This window comes from Carex rostrata, chromosome 11, assembly GCF_964058835.1.
Source record: "Carex rostrata chromosome 11, lpCarRost1.2, whole genome shotgun sequence".
In the NCBI taxonomy this organism is placed as follows: domain Eukaryota; kingdom Viridiplantae; phylum Streptophyta; class Magnoliopsida; order Poales; family Cyperaceae; genus Carex; species Carex rostrata.
In genome coordinates this window covers 6328167-6354652 of record NC_135928.1, presented here as the reverse complement: position 1 = coordinate 6354652, position 26486 = coordinate 6328167, and the positions used below count along the sequence as shown (strand labels likewise).

General features: G+C 33.7%; 2 protein-coding genes across 2 annotated transcripts; both read left to right on the top strand.

Moving 5' to 3' along the window:
* The first annotated feature begins 5911 nt into the window (after nucleotides 1-5911).
* On the top strand, nucleotides 5912-8411 carry LOC144562333 (F-box/kelch-repeat protein At1g64840-like). Its single transcript, XM_078311542.1, has 2 exons — nucleotides 5912-6038; nucleotides 6951-8411. The coding sequence occupies exon 2, from the start codon at nucleotides 6980-6982 to the stop codon at nucleotides 8105-8107; it is 1128 nt and encodes a 375-aa protein (XP_078167668.1). The 5' UTR covers nucleotides 5912-6038; nucleotides 6951-6979; the 3' UTR covers nucleotides 8108-8411.
* Nucleotides 8412-16371: 7960 nt separating this feature from the next.
* Nucleotides 16372-21262, top strand: LOC144561447 (adenosylhomocysteinase-like). The gene is made up of 3 exons (XM_078310407.1): nucleotides 16372-16724; nucleotides 19309-19397; nucleotides 19485-21262. Exons 1-3 carry the CDS (start codon nucleotides 16452-16454, stop codon nucleotides 21061-21063), a joined length of 1941 nt encoding a protein of 646 aa, XP_078166533.1. The 5' UTR covers nucleotides 16372-16451; the 3' UTR covers nucleotides 21064-21262.
* The last annotated feature ends 5224 nt before the right edge of the window (nucleotides 21263-26486 follow it).

Sequence of the window (26486 nt, the reverse complement as noted above, 5' to 3'; positions counted from 1 at the left end):
ATGGTTCCTTTTTAGGCGAATGTTCTTCATCTCTATATTAATGGGCTTTTAAGATGACATTGTTTCAATCAAAACTGAAGAAATGAGCAAGAGATTGATCAAACAGCCCAAAATCTAGTTCTGATGCTATTATCCGATTAGGAAATAGCTAGCAAAAATAGTTTTTGGGTAAAAATAAAAAGTTGTGAGTGTAATGAATTGAAGACAAAGAGAAATAAATAAGATATTGAAAATGTATAAAGATGGCTATCTTTTATTCATATTTCTTTTAGTGTGCAAAATACAACTTTACAAAGCTTCTACTTATGAGCTAGAAAGTTTGATTTCTCTTTTCGTTTCTTTAAGGGACGAGATAGTTCCTCCCGAATTGGATCGTGAGTTGATTCGATAGTCTTGTATGTTCTGTAATGTCCTCTAGCCTCCAGGCATAAATAAAAAAAAATTAAGTGTGAGATAAGTTGGGGTTTAAGAAATATACTAGAATTAAGCAATTTCGCTGGTTGGAATCTGATTCATATATAGAAGATTATCAACTATCAAAGGTTCTCTTTGAATTCCAGCAAACCAAGAATATTTCAATTACGACACTCTGTGGTTTAAATAAGTTTGGCCTGGAGAATTTCTACTTTCGTCAGGAAAGGTACTTGTGAAGTAATTTTCATGAAATTAAATTAGAAGATAATGTTCAATCAGTCTCTTGATAAAGTCATTTAGTAGCTTAGATTTTGTTACTGATACTCATCTCAAGGTTTGGTACGGATATTTTGTTTGATATAAGGGTCTAATTAAGACTATGGGCTATGTTTGATGATATTTCTTCAATCAAGCTCAGAGTTTTTTCTTTTCAGCGATAGCTCCTATTCGCCAAGTTTCCTTGTAGGATGAATTTAAGTAATTGGTCAAGCTCAAATTTCAAATTATTTCAGATAATTTTCAGAAAAAAATAAAGTTTGATTGCCATCTACTTTTGTGAAGGGAATACAACAAAAGGGAAGAATAAGTGAGGGTATATTTGTTATTTGCATTTTTTAAATAATTAAATAAAATATTATATTAACCAAAAGGGATAGAAGAAAGAATATTAAATTTTGATGGGTTATTGGATATTATGATATTTTTATGGATAAATTAGCTATTTTAAAAATTTATATGGATACACTATAAATTTTCCCTAGAAAATAAATGTTATCAAGTAATCTGATTTTGACATGTACCTTGTATTTCCAGTTTAAGAAAAGCCTAAGAGCATTTATGGCAAAAATATATATATATTAAAAAAATATATAAAATTTGGTCTCCAATCACATTTTTATAATAAAAACATGTTAAGCAATTCAGATTCACTGTGTTAGATTTTAAAAACAAAAATTAGAATATGAGACACAAAGAAAGAATGAAAGACACCCACTGAAACTCACTCTTAGTAGACAAAAAAAAAAGTCTTAATTATGTTGATTATTCAAATATCGAGAGTTTGATTTTCCTTCGCGACTTTATAGTCTTTGCAAATGTTTTTTTAAGAAAAAAAAACTCTTATATAAATTATACCCGATATTTTGTTTTTATCAAGCTGAACCGCTGAATAATCTCGGTCGTCAGTTTATTTTGTTCGGCACTGGGACTATGGGAGAAGTTCCGAACGGAGCAGGCCGAGAAAGAAAAAATAAAACAGCCCAACAATAGCCCAAAAAAAATTACTCCGTGTTCTCTGAATAACATCAGGACAATTGGTCTTAAGATAATTCGTGTCTTGTTCGACTATTCAGATACTTGAGACATCATGAAGACATAATATATGCATAGTAGGGGTGGCAACGAGCTGTTAAAGAGCAAGCTAGGTCACACTCGTATTCGGCTTGTTAGTGTATCAAGCTGAGCGGAATAACGCGGAATAGAGCTGATAACAGTGCCAGTGGATGATAGTGTATCAAGCTGAGCGGAATCACTCGTATTATGTCTATATAGCGCCGCTGTAATGCGGAATAACGCGCTATAGTGCCAATAACATAATAACTTTTAACAACACTATAGCGGCACTATAGTGCTCTATTTAAAACCTTAGTACTATCATCCAAAAACTGTCCACGTTGATATATTTTCTAAGCTTTTGATGTCAATTAAAAAAGTCAAAATACCATAAATTTGTATATGTGTAACCAAATATAATAAAAATCTCACATGTAATGATTATAATAATAAATTTTATATTATTAAAGACCTAAAAATGTTGATGATGTCTCGACAAGTGTAACCCAAAACATTGATGTGTGTTCATTACTAATTAAGGCTATCCAGAAGTTCGACGCATGCATGTTACTCTCGCACACAGGCACATGCATTTTTTTTAACTCTTTCAAGTACAGAAGTAAACTTTAGGATGAGTATTTAAAAGTCTCTCTCTGAAACAAAGACACATACATAGAATATTAATGGAAGCAAAAGAAAATAAAATATTTAGGAACAAAAACAAAACCAAAACCAAAATAATTAGAAGTTCCAAAGGTCCCTAACTCCGAATTCGCATCCTCCTGAAATATCTCAGCGTGTGCTTTTTTCTGAAAAATCTTAACCGTTCAAATACGTTTTGCCCGGATCTCAAAACATAAATAATATTGGTCCCCTGACTCCCTGGCTCGAAAAAGTATCTGGCCTCAAACTCTATCTTACTGATGCTAAAAGCAATCTATTTGGGCCCAGTTTATGTGCTCTGCTGATTATAATATATAAAAATCCCATCTATGCATATTACGGCCCAGAAAAGTAATACATTGGACAGTCCGTATTTGTTCTTATTTTCCTGATCCGGGTAGTAATTTTTTTTATCGATTCAAACCGTTAAATTTAAAACGAATGTACATGGTCAATCTGTTTTCATTATTTAAGGATTGATCTCAACCATCGATTGTCCGCACAAGGCCGAATTCGAACCCAGTTAGGTTCTGTTGGTGCCAAAATTCTTACCACTACACTAGAGTTCACATGTGTTATCTTGTAAATAAATATAGTATTTAACTATTTTTCACTACAAATTTGATTTAAATTATCTCTCCTCCTTAATAAGCTTAATGATTTCTACTACATAATTTGCTCTCGTTGCTGTGCACGGACACGAAATTATGTTATTAACCTAATTAGTTATTCAATTAGGTAGTTAGAGTTGATTGGTTAGAACCATAGTTAGAGATTAATAATCTTGATGTAACTATAGTTAGTGATGCAAGAATAGCTACTGTGATAGCTATATACTGAGTCATTCTGTACAATTACAACAAATGAAATAAAAGATCCATAATTCTATTTCTATTCTCTCTTTACCTTCCCCATTTCATACTCTCTGTGTCTCAATCACGATTGAGAGCGAGATCTATTGAAGGGTTGATTGAATTGAGATCACAACCATCATCGTCATTATATAGTCATCACCAACTGCTCGTGTATGAAGAAGGCAAAAATCGTCAGATAAGATCTAAGAATAACGTGATTGTCCCGGCCAGGCGGTGCCGACGAGAAAGTCAGTTGAGAGATAGATACCCCCATTCCATGACTCACAATTATTGATTTGATTCACTTTAAATGGAAAAATTATATTAATATTTCATTTTTGTCAATGGTAAATCAAAAGCAATGTTGATTATTCGAGTTAGATTTTTAATCACATTTAAAATGTAACAAACTATAGTACAAATCAAATCAGTCTCACTGTTTTCTGTTTCATAATAAGTTCCATAACTAATATTTGAAGAAAGCTCTTGTGATTGATGATATGATTTAACATTTCTTATATATCTGAAGGAATTTATTTAATTTGGAGTAAACTATTCTCTTGCAGCTAGTTTTCACTAATTCACAGGAAAATATTTTCCAAAAATTGTATAAAATTTTCGAATATCTTTCATTTAATATATCACTGACAGCTTAATTAGTATAACACTAAATGTGCTTTTGAAGTTTGAACTAAAATGTACCAAATCAAAGATCTGCTTGGTAGTACCAATCCAAAGATGTGGAAAGGTATGAAGCAAATTTTTTCACTAATTCACAGGAAAATATTTTCCAAAAATTGTATAAAATTTTCTAATATCTTTCATTTAATATATCACTGACAGCTTAATTAGTATAACACTAAATGTGCTTTTGAAGTTTGAACTAAAATGTACCAAATCAAAGATCTGCTTGGTAGTACCAATCCAAAGATGTGGAAAGGTATGAAGCAAATTTTTTACCATTTATATTGTTTAATTGTACAATCAAATATCAGCTTGGTATCTACCAATAACCAAAGATGGGAAAAGGTACGAAGCAAAATTTATATTGTTTAATTGTACAATATTGTGACCTTTTAGGTTCCCTGAAGCTTGTATTTTATGAAAAACGTGTCAGGAAGAACAATAGTTTTGATATTTTTTTAAGGATTAAGTTGCTAAGAAAAAGTCCATGCATTCAACTATGCAAGCAATCATTACTGATAAAAGTTTATGATGTTCCACATATATAAGCTGTTTCGTTTCAATTCTGATTTTTTTTTTTTTTTTTTTGTGAGTGTGCGTTGAGTTTCAGTATCTTATGAGCATGCTAGTTTGATTGTGATTGTTGGGTTGATGACAGATTCACCAGTGAAAATATATGTATGTTTGGCACCATTGTTGTACCAAATTAAATCCGGAAACTAGTTGGAACTTAGGAGGTCTGCTTTGAGATTCGTGCCACATGAAAATAACAGTTCATATTTATGGCTTGCACCTCAGGTACCTTAGAGCATCTCCAATCTAGCAATTGAAATTAATTGCTAAACAACGATTATGAAAATTTTAGAAATTAATTTGCTGCATTGGTGCAATTAAATTAAATTGTTTACCATGTCCACATCAGCGCATCTTTCTTTTTTACTGGAGAAAGAGCACTAAGAAAGATTTTGAGCCAATCAATTAGACAAGTGTCATTAAACAAATGTTTTCTTATAAGAGGAGGGATCAAGTTACAACAATTGTAATACATTCCAGCAATTATGTTAGCAATTGACACATCAGATTAGCAATCTTAGAGCATCTCCAATCCAACAATTGAAATTAATTGCTAAATAGCGGTTATGGAAATTTTAGCAATTCATCCGCTGCATTGGTGCAATTAAATTAAATTGCTTCCTATGTCCACATCAGCACACATTTCCTTTTTATTGGAGAGAGAGCATTAAGAAATATTTTGAGCCAATCAATTAGACAGTGTGTTCTTAAACAACAATTGCTTTTAAAGCAAATTTGATAATTTAACAATTGTGATACATCCCACTAATTATATTAGCAATTGAGACATCAAATTAACAAGGGTCTGTCTAAATTGCTGCTGGCAGCAGTTCTGCCCAGGTGCTGCCGGGGCTACTTTTAGCCATATGATGTACAAACAACAAATCCAAACCGTTAGATGTTTAATCTATATTATAATCTACTTGGAGACCATATTTTACATTTTTTGGAATTTTTTTACTATTTATTAAGCTGGTTTGAAAACTGCTGATTTCAGTAATTTTCTGCAGCATTGAAATCAGTGGTTTTCAAACCAGCTTAATAAATAGTAAAAAAATTTCAAAAAATGTAAAATTTGGTCTCCAAGTAGATTATAATATAGATTAAACATCTAACGGTTTGGATTTGTTGTTTGTACATCACATGACTAAAAGTAACCCCGACAGCACCTGGACAGAACTGCTGCCAGCAGCAATTTAGCCACAGCCAATTAACAATCCTAAAACAATTACCACAAACAATAGATGCTCTTAGGTGATACCGATTCCACCCGTCCAACCTCCATTCATTATTTGGGCCAACTGCCAAGTTTTTAAAAAAAAAATCGGACGAGAGAAGAGAAGTGACTATTAATTTGTTGGGCTGGGCCAATGACACTATATAGTGGGCGTGGAGTCGGTTCCGATCAGACTTCTAATTGAGAAGCATATCGGTAAGAACGGGGATATTAGAAATTAGGTTGTTAGGATTAGGTTTTCCTCTCCTATCACCGCCGCCAGCCGCCAGTCTTCAATCAAGGTGTAAGCTTTTTCCTTTTTTTATTTTTTGGGTTCTTTTGGTCGATTCTGGATATGTCTCGCATACAAAAATTGAAATTGGGTATAAATTAGAAGTCGTATTTTAAGCCTGATAAGGGTATATCTCTGACCATTGCATCAGAAAGCACAAAGACGTTTATAAAATGATTGCCAAATTGGGTGCTATGATATCAATTTGTTGACCCAAAAAGAGAGACGAGTGGAGCATTACTAGTTATAAATTTGGACAATTAATATTTGTTTTTATTTTTATTTTTTTATTTATTTTCCTGCATTCACTGTGTAATTTTCTCCTTGTGGATGTTTCCAGGTTAAATAAAAAAATTTAGATTGTCGCTTCCTTTTTAAAATAAAATAGTCTCATTGATGTTTTCTAACAACAATTAATTTAACTATCAAAAGAAAATGTTACCATAAGGAGATCTTAATTGCATTCAATAACTGACAGCCAATCCAACCTCTTAGTATTGATTGGATGGCTATTGCTTGTGCAGTACCGGTGTTGTGCGGTACAAAATAACTTCTTAATTATGCTATGGTTCAATTGAAATTTAACATCAATTCCATATTTTTTTTTAGTTTCTGATATAATATTATGAATACACATGAGATTTTGATTATACCTGTATATACTGATTAGCAATTAATTAATGCCATTTAGTATCATGCCAGTGTACATGTGACATGACTCTGAAGTCTAAATATATTTGTATTTCATTATTTAGCTAGCAGAGAAGGAAAAAAAAAACATGGATATCGGAAGGAAAATTAAAATACATATAAATTTTTCCTGCTTTCATAAGTTTCTTTGAAATATATATGGATGAGGTTTTTTATTTATTTATTTATTTTTTCTCATTACCAACTCTTTGTTTTCTGAAAAGCAATACAGGCAGTCCTAGGGCCTTGAAGATTTTTAGAATGGCAGTTATTTCAAAAATAAAAATAATGAGAAGGGATTGGACAGAGCTGAACCCGGAGCTGCTCCATCTGATATCAAAGAAGTTAGGAAACCTCTCGAACTTTATTCGGTTTCGTTCGGTGTGCAATAAGTGGCGCTCAGCCGCTGACCCTGCTGACCCTCCCCCACTACTACCTTGGCTCTTGCAGCCCGCAACTCTCAGTTGTTGTGAGACCAACATGAACACTGACTACATCCTCTATTCTCTCTCCTCCAACACAACTTATCAAATCGAACTGCCAATAATTCATAAAGGGTACAGATATCCTCTCTGGAAAGAGCCATCTATTGGCTTCATTCTTGTTGATCAGTATAAACAACTTCTTAAACCTCCATATTATCATAACCCTCCATATCTGTTTAATCCGCTTACTGAGACCAAAATCCATCTTCCTTTTGCAAAGCCTTGTTATTATTTTTCACTCTACATGGCCCCGTACAATAAGAGCAACTCAAGCACAGTAAAATCTGGAGTCCATTGGGTTGCCTATGCATTGGTGCATGATGGGACTGAGATCGTGTCTTGGCGATCTGATAGCAATGAACTTACCACTTCCAAAATCCCTATTAAATCAGTTGTATTTGTGTACTACAAAGGGAAGATCTTTGTTTATTTATTTGAAACAAGTGAAACCAAGGTTTTTGACATGACCACCGGAGCAGAGATGAATATAGTGATACCACATCCTGTGGAGTGTCTCCTTTTTAACTTATTCGTTGAAGCAATGGGGGAGCTGCTTGCAGTGACATATCCAGGTGAAGGGGGATGTGATAGTCATCAGTTCCAGGTGTACCGACTGGAGCACACAGATGACTTTGGGCAGTGTAGATGGATCAAGTTAAAGGGGATTGGAGAGAGAGCTTTGTTCCTTAGCAAAGCACGTGCTGGATTTTGTTTGAGTACCAGTGATTTTGAGGGATTGAGAGGGAATTGCATCTACTACATGCAGTATTGTAAAGACAAAAATAAAGATGGTGTTAGGGAGTATAATCGTCTTTTAAGGTACGACATGGAGAATGGCACATCAGAAGAGCTGCTGAACTGTGTTGCAGTGAGTGCCACATGGTTTATGCCATGCCTGAGCTGAGTGCGTATCCTGTGAGATATCTCAAATTTTGCGTGACCGACATGTCCGGTGCCTATTCGGGGGTGATGTAGGGGGGCAGTATTATTTGAGCTTTGAGATTTGCACAGAACGTATTGCAACGGTTGAGATTTTCCAAAAAGTCATGCAAAATATGAGATGAATTCGTTTGAGCTGGCCTTAGACCATATTTGTTGCTTAACTATCTTTTTTTTTTTTTTTGAGGATTTTGTTGTTTGAAACACCATTCATTTAATGTAATTGCCAATAAACGGAATTTTATGCATTTTTATATTCCAATTGGATAGTTTCAGGAGTTGCCCTTTTTGTATCCAAGTCCGGAACCCAACCTATATCTTTTTTATTATTGTATTACATAAAATGTTGAATTTAAGAACCCAATTAAACCACTGCCAAAAATTAAACTGGCTAACAGTACCTAATTAAAAGTTCTGTAAATTGAATAATTGAAACAAAATGTAATCCTGTTCCTGAATAATTGAAACAAAACGTAGCTTCTTTTAGTTAATGGTATACTTTGCCAACTTATCATTTCCCCTCTATATTCTAATTTCCATCGTTAAATGTTAAAGTCTTGTGGTTTCTATGGTTCTATTTCTATATGTGCAGGAGCTAACCCAATTTATGTAAGCGATCCAAAATGGGAGATTTATGTAGCTGTGAAAAGGTCATCAGAGAATGAATTGAGCAATAATAGTGAAGTAGAAATGCTAGGGTTTGCAACTGTGTATCACTTCTTTTACTACCCAGACTCTTCACGCATGCGAATTGGCCAGGTTTAGATTAAATTCTTTTGTCCAAACCTTATTAGATTAGTGTATCTACATATTTGTTAAATTGTTTCACTTATTTAAATTACATCTGTGCAAAATATTAGTGTTGCCTCCTTTCCAGAGCCAAGGCCACGGCCGACTTCTCCTTGAAACCATCAACTTTGTTGCAATTTAAAAAAATGCCCAGAGGTGCGTGGATAATTTTAGGTTGCTTATCTCGGACCGTGTAAAGGGAGAAATATTAGATACCGTACAGGTACACAGATTGGTATTTACTTGTAATATTATAGGAGCTTGTGACTATACTGCATGTGTGACTGGTAAAGCATCTCTTCTTAAAAAGCTAAAACACGAAGAAGAAAAAATCTCTCTTCTCAAATCCCCTTTTATCCTTGCATTTCCATTTCCATTTCACAAAGTGCTAATTTTTGTCTACCATTTTAAGATAGAAGCTGAAACAAGAATGGTACCAGTCATAGATAGCTACTGTACCAAACAAAAGAGGCCTTCCTTTACTGGCACATGTTAGTTTGGTTTTTAAGTTCCTTTTACTTTCTCCGCATATTTACTTGTCAGTCTTTCAGCTTAAATGTTCTGACATTAAGAAGTAAGCAGCAGCTTTTGCTGGTAAAATTGAGATGAAGATGGATGGTCTCAGCTCTTACTGGTAATTGGTGGGGCTGTCAGAAGGCAAAAGGGAAAATTACAAGCAGATCCACATTATTTCACTTTTTCAATAGGTGAAGGGAGCGGGTACTTAGAAAATTAAATACTGCCTTTTTTACTTTCAATGATGTCTCTTATTTTTCCGTTAAAGTAGATGTTGGTTTTTTAAGCTTTTGAAACTGTAGCTTTTACTATATTATGGTATTGTAAACTTTATCAATTTTTAATATATCATACCTATGGATTTCACATCAATTTTTGTATTATGGTATTGTAAACTTTATCAATTTTTAATATATCATATACTGTATTATGGTATTATGGATTGTAAACTTTACTGTAGATTTTATTGTATTATGTCTTGTTTTAGCAGCCTCTTGTTTTTTTTCTCATAGAGAGTGGAGAGGGAGAGGGAGAGGGAGAGGGAGAGGGAGAGGGAGAGTTGTTTCTTTTCTGTTTCATGGAGAGGAGAGGAGAGGAGAGAGAGAGTATCGTGGAGACGAGAGAAATAAAACAGAGCAATAGAGGGTATCATGGAGAGGAGAGAAAAAAAAGGAAAAGGGGTTTTATGTGTGCATAAAATTGGTCTCTCATCAGTCAACGGAAAAAAAAATAGCCCGACGTGGCATAAATTAGGGGTTTGCTCATAAATGAATTGCAATTGCACGAATGTAGAGAATTTGAAATTAATTTTTTACTTAATTTCATTAGATAGTTTTTTCTTATTTGTAATTGCATCTCAATTGCACTAATGAAGATGCTCTAATAATCTCATATATATATATATAGTACTGGTATGTATGATGTTATTTCTTATTTCAATTGCACTAATGAAGATGCTCTAATAATCTCATCTATATATATAGTACTGGTATGTATGATGTTATTTCTTATTTTGAGAGCTAATTGCAGTACTACTCACATTTTTCAAGGGTGACAGAGAAAATTTTATTTAAATAAAAGCCACAATATAATTTTTAAATATTTGTTTCTTAATATTTCAGAAATTTAATAAGTAGCATTCACTTTATACAAGTCAGTTTGATATACAGAGAATCTCATAATGATTCACTTTGAAATAACTTAATTATCTTATCAATTTGTTATGTAAAATCAAATTTCACTCAAAAACACATTTAGACATTTCTTATATTAGTTTTAATTATAAATTTCACATTTGTATTTTGCATAATGTTATAATAATTTTCAACTCTTATATTAATTTATATTAATCATTATATTTAATTAGTAGTCAACATAATTAAATTTATATATTTTCAAAATCTCCTTAGACTTAATTGTCTTCTAAATAGTGTGGGAAAAATGGGACGGCGGAGCCGACTTTGTCACGGAACGGTACACTTACAGTACGGAATGGCACGGTACGGGTTCCTGTTTCGTGCCATGACTTGCGTGTTACTGCCGTGACCACTCCTTGACATTTTGGTCACGGCACGGCACGACATGCGAAAAATCCGGTCACGGCATGACATGGCACGTAATCACCCGAGTCATGTGTAATTAGGACCATTAGGTCTTAATCTTGGAAGAAGGCTACTACTAGACTTGAGGTTTCCGCTGCGCGTCTAGTGGTAAACTCTATATTTAATCATGGAATTGATTTTATGCATAGATTCTGGTTTTCAGGTAGTGAACAAATCTTGAACTGATTCGAATTGTTGCACTATAACCTACCTGAAAACCCAACACACGGCACATGAATAGTCACGGCACGCGAGTCACGGCGTGACTCGCGTGCTGTGACCATTCGCGTGCCATGACCACCCTTTGACATTTTGGTCATGGCACGGCATGGCACGGGTCACTGTTCACTTGATCACGGCACGGCACGACACGAGACCAAAGTCCAGTATGTTAGTCACGCACAACACGGCACGGGACGTTTTTTCCACTCTACTTCTAAATCACATCCCGAATTTATTTTTGCAAATCACATGAGTTAACTGGAAACATGCTAGCGTATGAGATGATAACAGCTATGTGATTCCTATTTTCATGATTTATTGAGTACTTTGCTAATTCAATAGCTGATTTGTAATATATCCAGTTAAAAAAGATGTTCTAGTTACTTTGGGCCAATATAATTCGATAGCCGGCTTATTATTCATTTAGATTAATTATCTCACTCCTTGCCATCCAAGAAAATACTGTTTGTCTTGCTTTGAATATATCAATTTCATCTTGTACTTTCTTCTTCTTTTTTCAGAAAAAAAAAAAAAAAAAAAGTCACTTCATTAATATGAACTTATGACTCTTTGATCGTAACACAACAAATTCTCGACTGTGATTCTTCATAGCTGTATTTATCGCTTCATCCACATATGACTTAGCCATTTTCAATCTTTAACAATTTGTTGGAAATATACCCTCTATAATCTTAAAATTCTAAATATTTTATTACTCATTTGAGTTTTTTTTTTTTTTTACTATCGTATTCTCTCTTACGTACAAAACAAAAGCTGCATAATTAATATTTTATTTTATATAAACACATAAATACTTCTAGACATTTTAATTTCCATTAAAACTACTTCATTTTCCGAGTGCAAACTTGTTTGCTTCTTAAGTTAGCATAGAAGACCAATATGGCATATATACTTAAAATCACGTTGCAGCAGCGATTATTGCTAAAGATTCGGCAACTGTGTTTGTTTGAAAGGTTGATTGGGGCTCAGAAGGGGGTTTTGAACTAATTGTTAATTATGGTGGAGATACAACCCATAACTTGTTTTCAATTTTTATAATCTGAAAACTTGATCTAACCTAATAATACACTTTTAACTTCTTATCAACACATATAAGAGTGAAACTAATTTTATAGTTGTTCTAAATTTGTTAATTTTCTCTGATTTCTAATTTAGGTACTAAATATATAAAATTAAAATAATTACAAGATACATTCTTTTAATTTAATGTTTATTTTTTAAAATAAAAGTAGACTGATTTCCTAACTCCCATGTTAACTCTTTTTCAATATATAGCAAGTGAAAGCTAATATTATTAAAAAAAATTAATAAAAATTAAATAACACATGTATGACAAATCATGAAAATTATTCTATTCACAATTTCTCTGTCTATCTCTTACCCTTTGAAACATTATCTCTCATTACACGTGTCAAACTTCTTTGGATGCTACATAAAAAAATAGACATGTACAACATATATTAATTGATATTAAATTTCAAATGCATATTTGATAGATCATTTCATAAATACACACACACACGTTTTAGATCATAAAAAAAGTAAATAAGAGAATCACTTATGAAAACAATAAAAGTATTTCTAGAACAACTTTTTTATAATGATATTCATGTAATAGTATTTAATTAATTATATTATTTATATTTTAATTTTTTTAAGCTTTAATGTACATGTAAATAACAATTAGAGTGGAAAGAAAGTGCCGTGTCGTGCCGTGATTTTGGTTTCGTGTTGTGCCGTGACTAAAATATCAAGGGATTGTCACGGCACACAAATGGTTATGTCATGTGAGTCACACCGTGTCCAAATTTAATCAAGATTCACCATTTAATCAATATCTAACATTCTTAATTACATGTGACTCGCATGACTACGTGTCGTACTGTGCTGAAGTTTCAAAGGATGGTCACGGCATGCGAATAATCACGGCACATAACCGACACACATACCATGCCGTTCTGTGATAGAGACGGCTCCACTGTGCCATTTTTCCACTCTAATAACAATCCATCCCCTTTCCACTATATATAAAACATAGCAAAAAAAATAGAATTACAAGGAACCAAACTTGACGAATATATAATTTTCTTATTTATTAACGATTTAATTTATTTCTTTAAAATACATAATTATTTCACGTGTTCAAGTTAAATGATATTTTCAATGTAAAACGGAATTAGAAGAAACTACACTATTTTAGAAATACTAATATTCATATTATTTACAAATGACAATATAAATATAAGATCATTAAATTTTGTTATGATGGAAATTAATTTTATTTATATGAACGTACAATGCTAGAAAAGATGAATACAAAAGTAAGTTGAAAAATTATAACGGACTTCTCACTGATCGCATATTCTTCTTGTTCCTTTCATTGAGTCACTGCTAATTATTAAATATTTTTCTTCCTAATTGTAGTAAATAACTAAGAGTTCTAATTAAAAAAATAATTAAATGTCAACATGTTTTTGATATGGAGGGCATATACCTTTAGTTGGGGTTACCTCTTTTTGGTTCAAATTATTTTGGACAAATCTTCATTCAAAATTAAATTTTAACTATCTGATTTACATTAAACTGTGTAAAAACAGTTAAAATTTATTGGACCGTTTAAATTTACTAAGTTCTAAATTTGTATGCATGAATTACGACGAATAGACAATTTAAATCCGACTATCAATAATAAATTTTATTCATTTTTTTAAAATTAAATCCAATTCCTTAACAATGAGGTCCATCACTCAAATCAGTTTCTTTTTATTGGAAAATAGTATCCGACCCATCTCAAATTACAAAGACGCATGATGGAAAAAAGAAAAAAAAGAGAGTTAATTTTCTTGCCTGAGGAGATAAATTTTATAGATAGTACAAATATGTTGTTGGGGCAACATTTCCTTTTTCTTTTTGTTCCTTGTGTACGCGAACCTACGTACCAAATTTAAGTTTTAAATCTAATTTTTTTTATATTAACGTAGCCCAAAATTGTTGATTTTGTAGTATATGTGTTGGAATAATAATGTTCTAAAGCTAATCTTGAGCATAGTTGCTTTAAAGCAGCCTACTAGCTAGAAATAGTTGCTTGAACCATTTTTTGCAAAATACAGAAATTAGTTTGTTCCAAACCCAGCAAAAAGCAATGCGTTCCTACTTGGACGATTAACTAATAACTCTTCCTGTTTTGAACTTTGATTTTTGACAAAGCCTGATGTTTGAAAAAAAAAAAATTGGAAAAAATTACAATATTATATCTAATTCAAAAGTAAAATTGAAAAAAAAAAATGTGAAAGTCTGAATTTTTAATGTCCGGTCTGTCCGTCAGAACAGAATTTGCTCAATCATCCAACCAAAGTAAACATTTAGCAATTATATATAGCTTGGACTTCTAGTTCACGGCTTTTGTCTGACAGGTGGGCAAGACTTTGAAGGTCGGACATTTCGATTCTGCTTCTCCATGTCAAATTATTGAGAACAGTGAGAACAATAAATTTTTTTACCCTTCAATTGATTGATTATTTTTTTCTTATCTTGACACCATTAATGCATGTCTAATAAAAAATGATTTAAGAAAAATATTGTGATAAGATAGTTTAAAAAATCTTTATGCCATATTCTTTATTGAACCTATATTTTGAGTGCCGATTTATAATGCATGGTTATTAGAGGAAATAAGGAGAGGTGATTCTAATCCTTTTTATTAGATGTTAGTATGTTACATATTCTAATCTATTTCAAACCACTTTTTTCTCTATTGCATAAAAAATATTTATGTATAGAGGTATCTCACGAGTTGACTGTTGTTAGTAAGTCTAGTTTATAACAATATCTTCTAAATATTTTATACTTGTGTCTTATTCTACTCATCTAATACTGTTTTTTTTTTTATAATATATAAAAAAAACAACAACTTGACTAGTTTTATTTCATCCCTAATTTCAGTTTCTAATAACCAAACTTGCTACAAAGAAAATTGTGCGGCTTATATAATTATATTATCTAGACATTTGAACAATTTGTTATCTCATTTGTGTTTGGCTATCAATCTCCACAAGATTTAATTGTTATTTATTTTCTTATTTTTTTTGTTAAAGTTAATAGGCTTTGTAATCAATATATTTGCTGATTTATCATCTAATACGACTTTTCCTAGAAATTATAAGATCTATGAACTATTATCAACTCAGATTATTTCAAACCTCTGAATGCATTTTTTACATTCGTCCTGATGAAAATTAATGAGCCAATTATTTCGCATGAAATTTGAAAATGAAAAACTTGATTAATCAGTGAAGTTTGGAGGCTTTTGCTTGGTTTATTAAAAGTTCAGGCTTATTTCTCAATAAAACTATGGTTCTAATGTTATATTGGACGCGGATGCATAGTTCTAAATTTAAATGCAAGTTATATATTATGAGAGACTAAATATAAATTATGTTGTAAAGTACAAATGAATTTTAGATTGTTGTTTATATTTTACTTTGTTTAAATTGACTAGTTTGTCGAAGTTAAATTGTTTTTATTTTAAATTTCAAGACCAAACTTAGTATGTAATTTATAAATCATTTTGTGGCAACTCGTTTATCACTCAAATTTATTTCGAAAATACTAATTTTTCACAATACCGTACTGGCACTGCACATTTTGAAACAAAATAATCATTTTAGTAATTAAATAAAGTTTGAAAATTTTATCTTACAAACTATCACGAGATTAAGAGTGACGGAAAATTATATAACTTAATTTACCATTACTATAAACGATACATGGTAAACTGTGTATTAATCACTTTAAAGAAAAGGTGGATTGTCCTGTTAGTGTTCAGATAAAATTTATTCAATGAAGAGTAAACATAATATATATGAAAAAGATTTCTCATTGTCCGCAAAATTGTAATTTGTGTACAATCTGTATCATTCCAAACATCTGAGGTGTAAGTAATAAATTTGGACCGTTCTTTTAACTTGACACGAATCTACAAGCAGACCCCACAGTCTTCAGAGGCACCGACTTGAGTTTAGTCCGGCCCAGAGCCGTCCACAGTCTTCTGGAGAGAACCGGACTCCTCTTGCATCTCCAATCAGAATCCCTCATTTTTCCCGCTTAACAGCGAATCTTTTTTTTCTCTTTTTCTCAAGATCTGAAAAAAGGAAAAAAAAAATGCATCCGAATCATCCTGGCCATTACATATCCTGTGCAATTTGCTGTGCCCACGCAGCAAGTCGCCTAGTAACAAACTCCGCCATTCCATCGGCCGAGGAAGAGGAGGTCCAGGTGATAGAAGTTTCGTCGGACGACGAAGAGGTGGTAGAAGTTCCGTCGGCCGAGGAAGAGGTGGTAGAAGTTCAGATGATAGAAGTTCCGTCGGCCCAGGAAGAGGGGGTCCAGGTGATAGAAGTTCCGTCGGCGGCGGCGGAGGAGGTGACAATGGAGGTAAGAATTATTGTTCTTCTTAAGTTTCAGTATGAGACCTCACAACCGCATTGCTGCCCCCACTTGCCCCCTTATTCTTCCTCCTTTTTTCGCTACAACTTTTTCTTTTGCAATTTCGCCCAAATTGAGCTGTAGATCATCTCTCTCTGGTCAGAGATCAGAGATCATAGATCATCTGTTGCGCTTTTATTTAAGTATATCATCTGGGAAAGCCACGTGTTGAGTTCAATAGCAACCAAATACCAGATGTACAGTACAAATAGGTTCAAGCAAAAAGAAATCACCATTGTACCAAAGATGATCCTAATTATTGTCAGTCCCAGAGTGTATATCCATATCATATTTTGAAATTCCAAGCATCCAGAGATTAATAGACTAGGAACTAACCCTCATAAAATCCACTATTTACTACACTAACATACTAAACATGTCAATAGGTAATAAATCATCTACTTATTGTTCTTTTGTCTTGGCCGCTCACAAACCATATTCTTACCTTTCCTGTCAGATTTAGGTTTAGAATTGCAATTGGGACCTGTACTAGAATTATTCTGGAGCTTCTTAGAATCATTAATAGTGAGCTGCACTGTAGAGCCTTTATACCCTTTTTTCCATGGCATAAAGGATTCATCATGACAGCAGTTCTACAAAAACAAACTCATATAAATCTATCTGGTGTATATGGTTTGGTGAAAGGACCAAAATTTTACATTTACAATTTCCCTAAGGTCCAGTAGTCCTTTCAGTAGAATTTGGATTAAATCCTTGTGGTAAGTGTAACCCTATTGAGAGCTAAATCAACATACAATTACCCCGTGAAGGTGCCTGCCAATACCAGTGATAATATGCTGAATTGGACCTGACCAGGTACAATATCGAGATACGAGAAAACCATAGCAGTAGACCTTAATTATAATTAAGTAAACTACAATAATCCAAGAACCATTCATCATAGTCACGGTACAAGGAAATGAAAGATGAAAAATGAATGAAGTACTTTCTAAAAGCAGATTAGTACCGTTAGCCAAAAGAAAAGGCCTCTCAAGAGAGTCAAACAACGGCCACGTCTCACTCTTTCCACTTGACTTTTGACCTCTGCAATAGAGAAAATAAGCATCATGCCAGATGGTCTGTAAATTACATTGAGTTCCTTTACACAGCAGTTAATCCGTTAGGATCCAAAATTTTCTAATGAAACTATCATGGAATAAAGCATCATGTTGGCATTATCATATTTATCTGGCCCATTATCTTATTCTTTTCTTAAGAGCATAATTCCTTAGCTCCTCTTTTGCTTGGGATTTTAGAGTGAAATATTTTGGAGGTTTCACATATATTGAAACTAGTGTTCTACCCAACCTTTAACCTGGCATCATATGATAGATTGAAAATAAAGAAAATTTTATATTTATACCCATCAAAACTTCATAATTTAGATAATTACCCATCAAAATTTTCAAATTAGTCATTTCCCCATCTAATACTCACTTAATATATTAATATCCCCATTTCTTTGATTTATTCAAGTAAAAATACATATCAATATTGACAAAAACAAACAAAATGACAATTGTACCCTTTCCCTTTCCCTTCCTTTCCCCTCTTCCCCTGCACCTCTCACCTTCATTAGAAATTATAAATTAGTTCAAGCATAAACAACTGAAAAAGAACAAAAGAAAAGCATCAAATGCATTGGTACCAATCACGCTCCTCAACTCCAGATTAGTGTCAAAACCAGATCTCCATTCATGTAGTTAATTCCAATCCCCCAAACCTGATAACCTGGTACATCCAAATTCCAAAATGATGGAAGATTATATGAGAGGTCCCCGACAAGAAGCAAAATATACTGATCAGCGACCTAGAATTCTGACCAAAACTCAAGGTCTAGAATGCTCCTTTTTCTTGTTCACCTCAATTAATGACTTATTCAAGCTACCATGATGCTTAGAATGGAGCTTAAAGTAATAAAATCAGTCCTCATCAATTTCTTGATCACCTAGATTCTACCACTTACGTCTACAAAGCTCCCATGCTGCTCAACGATCCTGATGCCCATTACAGAAATCTAAACCCAACATTTTTTCTAAACTAAGATTACAAACTTATTTATAGTAGTTCTTTTATTTAATTTCTTATAAATGGAACCTGCACATTAAAAAATAATCACATCTTCTTATTGACCTCTCCTTGCTAACTCATTATCCTTCGTTTTTGGAGAAGAATCAATATATACACTTTTAGTTAGTTTACGATTTTATGCCCAAATTTGCATTTGTCATTATAAATAGAAACATATAAATATACACTTTTAGTTAATTTAAATTTCCAGTTTGTAAAGAAGAATCAAAATATTTTTGGAGGGCATTAAGTTGTAACTTGTAAGATTTATAGAGCTATATTGCATGCAGTTTAATAGGCTGCTGTATGCCCTTTTTGGTTAAAGTTTTTTCACCAGTTCAGGGCTTGAGTGATTGTCAGCTGTAGCATCATGCATTGACCAGCCAGTTTTTGTATGCTTCCTATGTAATGAATACGAGTTCACTGTCATTCACATTTGTTGTGCATTTAATTTTTTTTGTAGGCAAAACTTTGTTGTAAATGTAAAGGCACTGAAGTGGTAGCTCGTGATCTTGTTACATGTGCAAGTTGCACGGAGGTATATATCCACAGGTACGTCACGTTATTATATTTATTCATTTATTTTTGAAAAGTTCTTTTTCACTCCCTCTTCTAACACATTTATGAAAATATTTTCAGACATTGTTTACGGGACAGCGACAGGCGTGGGGAATTATGTTGGTACTGTGGGGATTGTGATGACTTGGTGCAAGTTTCTCTATCAGTCCAGAAGACTGGGTCTGGCCGGGAGTACAAGGTGAAAGATGACCAGCTCTCGACTGATGTGGAGTTAGGACGAACATTAATTTGTTGCGCCGAAAACCAGTTGCATGGTTTGATGGCGTACCGTCATAAATTTGGCCAGGATAAGGTACTTTCAGGGGCACGAATCTCTTGTTCTCTCGTTATGTGTGAGAAAAGTGCAGTTCTTATAGAGACCTTGGCCGCACTTGGTGCAGAGGTGCGTTGCTGCTCCTGCATAACTTCTCCCATTTGTGATGTTATTGTTTCAGCAATCATTGCTAGAGATACAGTATCAGTATTTGCCTGGGATGGATTAAGTGTTGAGGAGTACTGGCTGTGCATTGAGAAGTGCATGGATTGGGGCTCAGAAGGTGGTCCTCACCTAATTGTGGACAATGGTGGGGATGCTACCCTCTTTGTTCATGAAGGTGTTCGTGTTGAAGATGAGTATGAGAAGAGCGGCAAGTTAGTTGACCCTGACAGCGCCAGAAATGCCAAGAGCAAGACGCTGCTGAAAATTTTGAGAGCTCGCCTCTTAGAGGACCCAAAGAAGTATAATAAAATAAGTAAAACAATCATCGGAGTTTCAGAGGAGAGTGCCAGTGGTGTGAATTTGTTGTACCAAATGCAAAAGGAGGGTCAACTCTTATTCTCTGCCTTAAATGTAGCTGATGCTGTTACAAATAGGAGGTCTTTTTATGGTTCTGAGGTAAGGTATTATGGTTCTGAGGTAAGGCCTTACATCCCCAACCGTCTCATGTCCCTCCTTTTGTTCTCTGTTGGCCATGTCACCAGTCAGGTCGCTGCTGGCAAAGTGGCTGTTGTGTGTGGTTATGGAGATAGTGGAAAGGGTTGTACTATTGCCTTGAAGAAAGCCGGGGCCCATGTCATGGTCACTGAGATTGACCCAATCTGTGCCTTACAAGCCATGATGGAAGGCTTTGAGGTGGTTACTCTGGAAGATGTGCTGACAAAGGCGGATATCTTCATCACAGCCACAAGTTCTAGAGATGTGGTTATGGTTGGCCACATGGAGAGAATGAAACATGGTGCAATAGTATGTAACGTTGGAACTAATTTTGCTGAGATTGATGTGAATGGGCTGCAGAGATTCCCTGGAATAAGAATTGATAGGGTGGAAATATTTAACAGTTTGATTGACTGTTACGTGTTCCCGAGCAACAGAAGCATCTTCGTGTTGGCTGAGGACCAAGATCGGGATTTTAACCTAGGGTGGTTCTCCTTGACAAATCACGCATTAGCACAGAGCGAATTGTGGAATCAGAAATTTAGTGGAAGGTACGAGAAAAAAGTCTATGTTTTGCCGAAGCACCTCGATGAGGTGGTGGCCCGACTTCACCTAACCAATTTTAATGGGAAAAATGGCAAGTTGACGGAGCTAACCCAATCTCAAGCAAACTATCTGGGGGTCTCAAGTGAGGGCCCATACAAGCGAGATGAATATCGCTACTGATTTTAGGAAAATAAATTGTAAAAAGATTTGGACCATTCTGTAAAACCAATTACAAGTTAGGGAAATAAATTGTAAAAAGATTTGGACCCTTCTGTGTTGGTTATATGTTTTGGTTGAATAGTATTGTGTATATTTGGGAGTAAGATTTGTGTTGGTTGTACTGTTTTGGTTGAATAGTATTGTGTCTGTGTTTAGTTTCTTTTTTCTTTTCTTTTTTTTTATGAAAATGCTGATGCTGATCTGTCAAAGGGTGTAGAAATTAGGGTACAAATTCTTTGGGTCAAACCGTAAAAAGGCAAATATTAAAATGAGTTCTTTGTTTCTTTTATGCTGCTTTGAATTTCAACTAGATCCTTAAGATAGGTAGTTGTGAAAATTACACCAACAATAAGTATTCGATTTGGTTAATGAAAACTAGTAGTACCCTGGCATACCAGCATACCAGTTTGCAAATACCGGTAAGGAATCTCATCAAATCACTAACACAATCTTGAATTTTGATTTTCATTATGTTTTAATCAATACAACCAGCTAGCACCTTATATTCTCCATACATTATCAAATTTTATAAGAACTAAATTCATTACATTTTTCAAATTTAAATTGAATAGATTTGAAAAATTCATTACATTTCGCAATTCAATTTTTGTACATTAAAACAGGTTTAATAGAAACAAGAATTTTTTTAAGTATTAAGTTATCATATTTCACAATTTAACCTTTTCAATTTACTTTTATGAAAATGAACTTCTAAAGTAATACTATATTCTTAAATTAAGACGTACAAAATGATCATGTTCACAACAAATTAATGGGCTCAGGTTTGATGTTTTCTTTTGATGTATAAGAAAATAAATGGGCTCAGGTCTGATGTATAAAATGAACTTCTAAAGTTAATACTATATATTCTTAACAAATTATGAGTATATGTACATAACTCATAACGTTAATGAAAATGCAAAATTGTTTATAAAAAATTTCGATTAATCAGTCGCACATCGATTAGCCGCTTAGTAGGATTATGTTTGTCTGATGAGCGCATACTATTATTTACAACATTGGTCTAAACAATCAATCCGAATCGTTATTCATATAAAAATGTAACTGGAGACTAAATCTTTTTTATTTTCTTTTTAAAAAAATATTTTTTTCGATAGATACAAAAAAAAAAAAAAAAATTTAAGATTTTGGATCATTAAAAAAAACAATTTTATCCAATTTCTCATGAAATTGTATGCAAATTTTACCCAAAAAATACAAAAGAAAAACAAACTTGGTTTGCGCACCTCAAAAGAGTGGTACAAAAAATCTAGTGCGCATACTAAAAGGGGCGCATAAATCTAGTGTGCGTATTCATTTTTACTGGTGTGCATACCAGATCTTTATTATTTTTTAAGATTTTCTCAATGTCATACCAAATTTGAATTTTGAATCTTTTTTGAATGCTAACTAACAAAAATTCGAATCACACAAATACATAAATAAATAGGAATTAACAACTAGAATAACTTAACTCAAAAAAATACAACTTGTACAAAAAAAGCAGTAGGGTTGAAGTCCCAAAAGTATCAAACCGCTCAATATAGTCTCTATAAATTAAAATGCACTTAGAGATCAAGTTCTGAAATTCTACATTCTTTGAAAGAAAATATTATTTTTTGGATAGATACAAAATTAATGCGTTTTAATAGTCCAAAATCTTATGAAAATCAGTGATCTGTACTTATTTATCTAAAGACGGATAGGCTCTTCAAGGACCCGAAACAAGAGGTTTCGCCTGTGCACTCTAGAAGGGGAATTAATTGAATATAGTGTTGTAGTCGCTATGAAAACAGAACAACGAGGTAATCTTTCGAGATAAGAAGCTCCCACCATGCATAGTTAGTAGCCAACAGAGCAGCTGAAGACGCGAACTTGTGGTAGAAGTTTTGTAGAAAAGGGAATAGAAATGTATATGGGGTTGTTATTGGCGCAGAAACTGAAAGAATTAATTGAATATGGGGTTGATCATTGTAACGAGGCCTTATCGGTTTATCTTGTGGAGGCAATGGCTATTCTACTGGCCTTAAGGGCTGTGAGGGCCGAAAATGTACAAAATGCAAATTTCTTAACGAATCCAAGCAACTGCTAACAACTCTAGAATCGACTTAGACGCCTCTCAGCAGAGATTGAAGGGTACATGGGTGAGATAATGCATATCTGGCGCCGTGGCGCATCATAAGCAAATGGAAAGAATGCACCACGTGGTGCTATACTGGTAGAAAAGAAAATAAAACAGCCCACTTACTAGCAAATCATGGCAGATTAGAAAAAAAAAATGTTATCAAGATTCACTTTTTTTTTTCTATTCAATCCAGAGTGTAATCTGATTTGTATTTCCAGTTTAAGAAAAGCCTAAGTGCATTTATTTTGTTCGGCACCGCGCAAAATAACGTATGGGCATTTATTTTTATACACGAGACTTTGTTTTTATCAGGCTGAATAATCTTGGTCGTCAGTTTATTTTGTTCGGCACTGGGACTGGGAGAAGTTCCAAACGGAGCAGGCCGAGAAAGAAAAGAAAGCCCAACAACTACTTCAAGTTACAAAGCCCAGACAAATTACTCCATGTTCTCTGAATGACATCTGGACACTGGACAGATGGTCTTAAGATAATTTGTCTTGTTCGACTTTTCAGATACTTTGAGACATCATGAAGACATGCATAGATAGAGATGTGTGAGTGCTGCTGTTGCTATAGCTCATTACATCTATTGATAATAAATTTATAATGTTGCACAAGAATGGCAACAAAACAGTTCAGGCAAGCAGAAATAACCGAAAGTCCGAAATTGTAGGCGCAGACTGACGGATTCCATCCATCCCGCATTCGCCTATTTCAAATATATTTCCATCCTTCCATGGACCACCATGTGCATGCTTGTGCAGGGCTATATAGATTTTATGCGGCATACCAAATTTACAGGTAGCTTCGGTCCCACGTTCTTTCTAGGGGGAATTTCATGTATACCCCTCAAAAACTTCAAAATTACGTATTTCCCCCTCTAAAATTCATAATATCATACTTACCCTTCTAAATTTCAAAAACTCACAAATTTACCCAATTTATTAATTGTTCTGTTAAAAGGCATTTTAAATTTACAAATTACCTATATTACACTTTATTAAAAAAACTAAAAATCATCTCTTTCCCATCTCTCTACTGCCCACAAAGAGAACAAGTAGCGCCCCAAGTCTCTCTTCACCATCTCTGCAGAGGTTGACACCAAGGCTATTGAGAGGAGCTCCAAGCTCGGTCTATTCCTCGTCCTCAAGCCTTGATTACTTCCATGCCATTCCACGCCTTGTCCTCTCTCTCTGTCATTTGCTTCCCTTTTGTCTCTGTGGGTTAAAGTGAATAGGAGAAAAACAAATTGATGATAAAATAAAAATGGCAATAATGATTTTCTTGTTTGGCTGCTATAGGTACCATTTTGTTGTTGTGGTTTTGATGAAATCATGAAACATGGAAGAGAGGGAGCGAGGGAGGGAGTGGGGCTTGGTTTCTTGTTTTCCAAAAAAATTTTGGGCTCATATCGGTATTTTTTACTGCAGAGACTAATGAAATATATTTTGTTGAATAGCTTTTTTATATTTATCATTGAAGATAATAAACAGTCTTTTGATTTCCCTACTACTCAGCAGCTACAGACATTGATTGAAATTTCATTAGTCAGTACGGATATGGTGGACCCACTCTTTGTTTCTCGGTCGAGGAGTTGGTGCTGGGTAGCGAACGAGAGCAGCGGGAGTACTCGGTGGAAGCCTTAATCTTAGACATGAGCACCTCGGCAGTGGGAGGAAAGGATCTGACAAGTTCAAATACACTCCATGAACAAGAGCAGATAAATTTTTCACAAAGAACGCATGTGGCAGAGAGATGGGGAAGAGATGATTTTTAGTTTTTTTAATGAAGGGTAATATAGGTAATTTGTAAATTTAAAATTCCTTTTAACAGAACAATTAATAAATTGGGTAAATTTGTGAATTTTTGAAATTTAGAAGGGTAAATATGATATTATGAATTTTAGAGGGGGAAATACGTAATTTTGAAGTTTTTGAGGGGTATACATGAAATTCCCCCTTCTTTCTAAAGAAATGTATATATGTTGCATGTTTAGCCTTTCGGAAACAGAAGCAGCAAATTTTGAAAAAGCAAATCAAATCTTTGCCGTAGTACAATCATCACCTCCAGTCCGATACTCCATTTATCCATTTACACCGGCTATTCGGCTCACACGCGCGATGTGTTGATCATTCCACCGTGTGGAATACTCTTGACAATTTCAACCCACTTTGACTTCACTTAATTACATCCCCATCGGCCGACGGCTACAATGGAAAAATGACACGGTCGAGCTGACTCAGTCACATAACATAACGGTACGGTATGTGTGTTGGTTACGTATCGTGACTTGTGTGTTTCTTGTCGAGACCATATTTTAAAAATTTGACACGGCACGGCATGTGACTCGAAAGATCTAGTCACAGTACAGCACGACATGTGATCATGCGAGTCACATGTAATTAGGACCGTTATATCATGACCAAATTTTGAATCTTAAATAAACTAATTTAAATTATGATCAAATTGTCATGTGAGTGACATTTGGTTACGGATTTGAGTGTGGCTCATGTAGCGTGACCGTTCGCGTACTATGATCACTCCTTGACATTTTAGTCACAATACGATACAAAACGTGAAAAATTAACTTGATTATGAGTTATGACGCAATACGAGATTAAAATTACGAAATTTAAAATTACGAGATCTTATTTAAGGCACGATAATTTTCTTCCGCTCTACCAACGACCCGTCCTTCTGTTATAAATTTTTAAAATGTCCATTTTCGGTTTATAGTCGGATAAAAGATCATTGCTAATAATTTTGTACCTAACAAGGATTTAAGTATTCTCACTTTACAGTTTACACATACTTCTGCTTTTTAAATCCTTAATAATGAAATTATTAAAATTTATTACAATAGTTTGACATTATCTTGCTGGAAAATAATAACTTAATAGTACTATCATCCAAAAACTGTCCACGTTGATATATTTTCTAAGCTTTTGATGTCAATTACAAAAGTCAAAATACCATAATTGTATATGTGTAACAAAATATAATAAAAATCTAACATTTAATGATTTTAATATTAAATTTCATATTATTAAAGACCTAAAAATGTTGATGTGTCGACAAATGTAACCCAAAACATTGATGTGTGTTAATTACGTAATTAAGGCCGGCTATCCAAAAGTTCGACGCATGTTACTCTCGAACACAGGCACATGCATTTGTTTAAAGTCTTTCAAGTACAGAATTAAACTTTAGGATGAGTATCTAAAAGTCTCTCTCTGGAAGAAAGACACATGTAAATGGA

Bases quoted from the DNA above. Each gene is read 5' to 3' on its own strand.
- LOC144561447 (XM_078310407.1), top strand. From the start codon at position 16,452: ATGCATCCGAATCATCCTGGCCATTACATATCCTGTGCAATTTGCTGT. The intron at 16,725-19,308 runs GTAAGAATTATT...TTTTTTTTGTAG, and splicing joins CGGAGGAGGTGACAATGGAG to GCAAAACTTTGTTGTAAATG. The intron at 19,398-19,484 runs GTACGTCACGTT...AAATATTTTCAG, and splicing joins ACGGAGGTATATATCCACAG to ACATTGTTTACGGGACAGCG.
- LOC144562333 (XM_078311542.1), top strand. From the start codon at position 6,980: ATGGCAGTTATTTCAAAAATAAAAATAATGAGAAGGGATTGGACAGAG.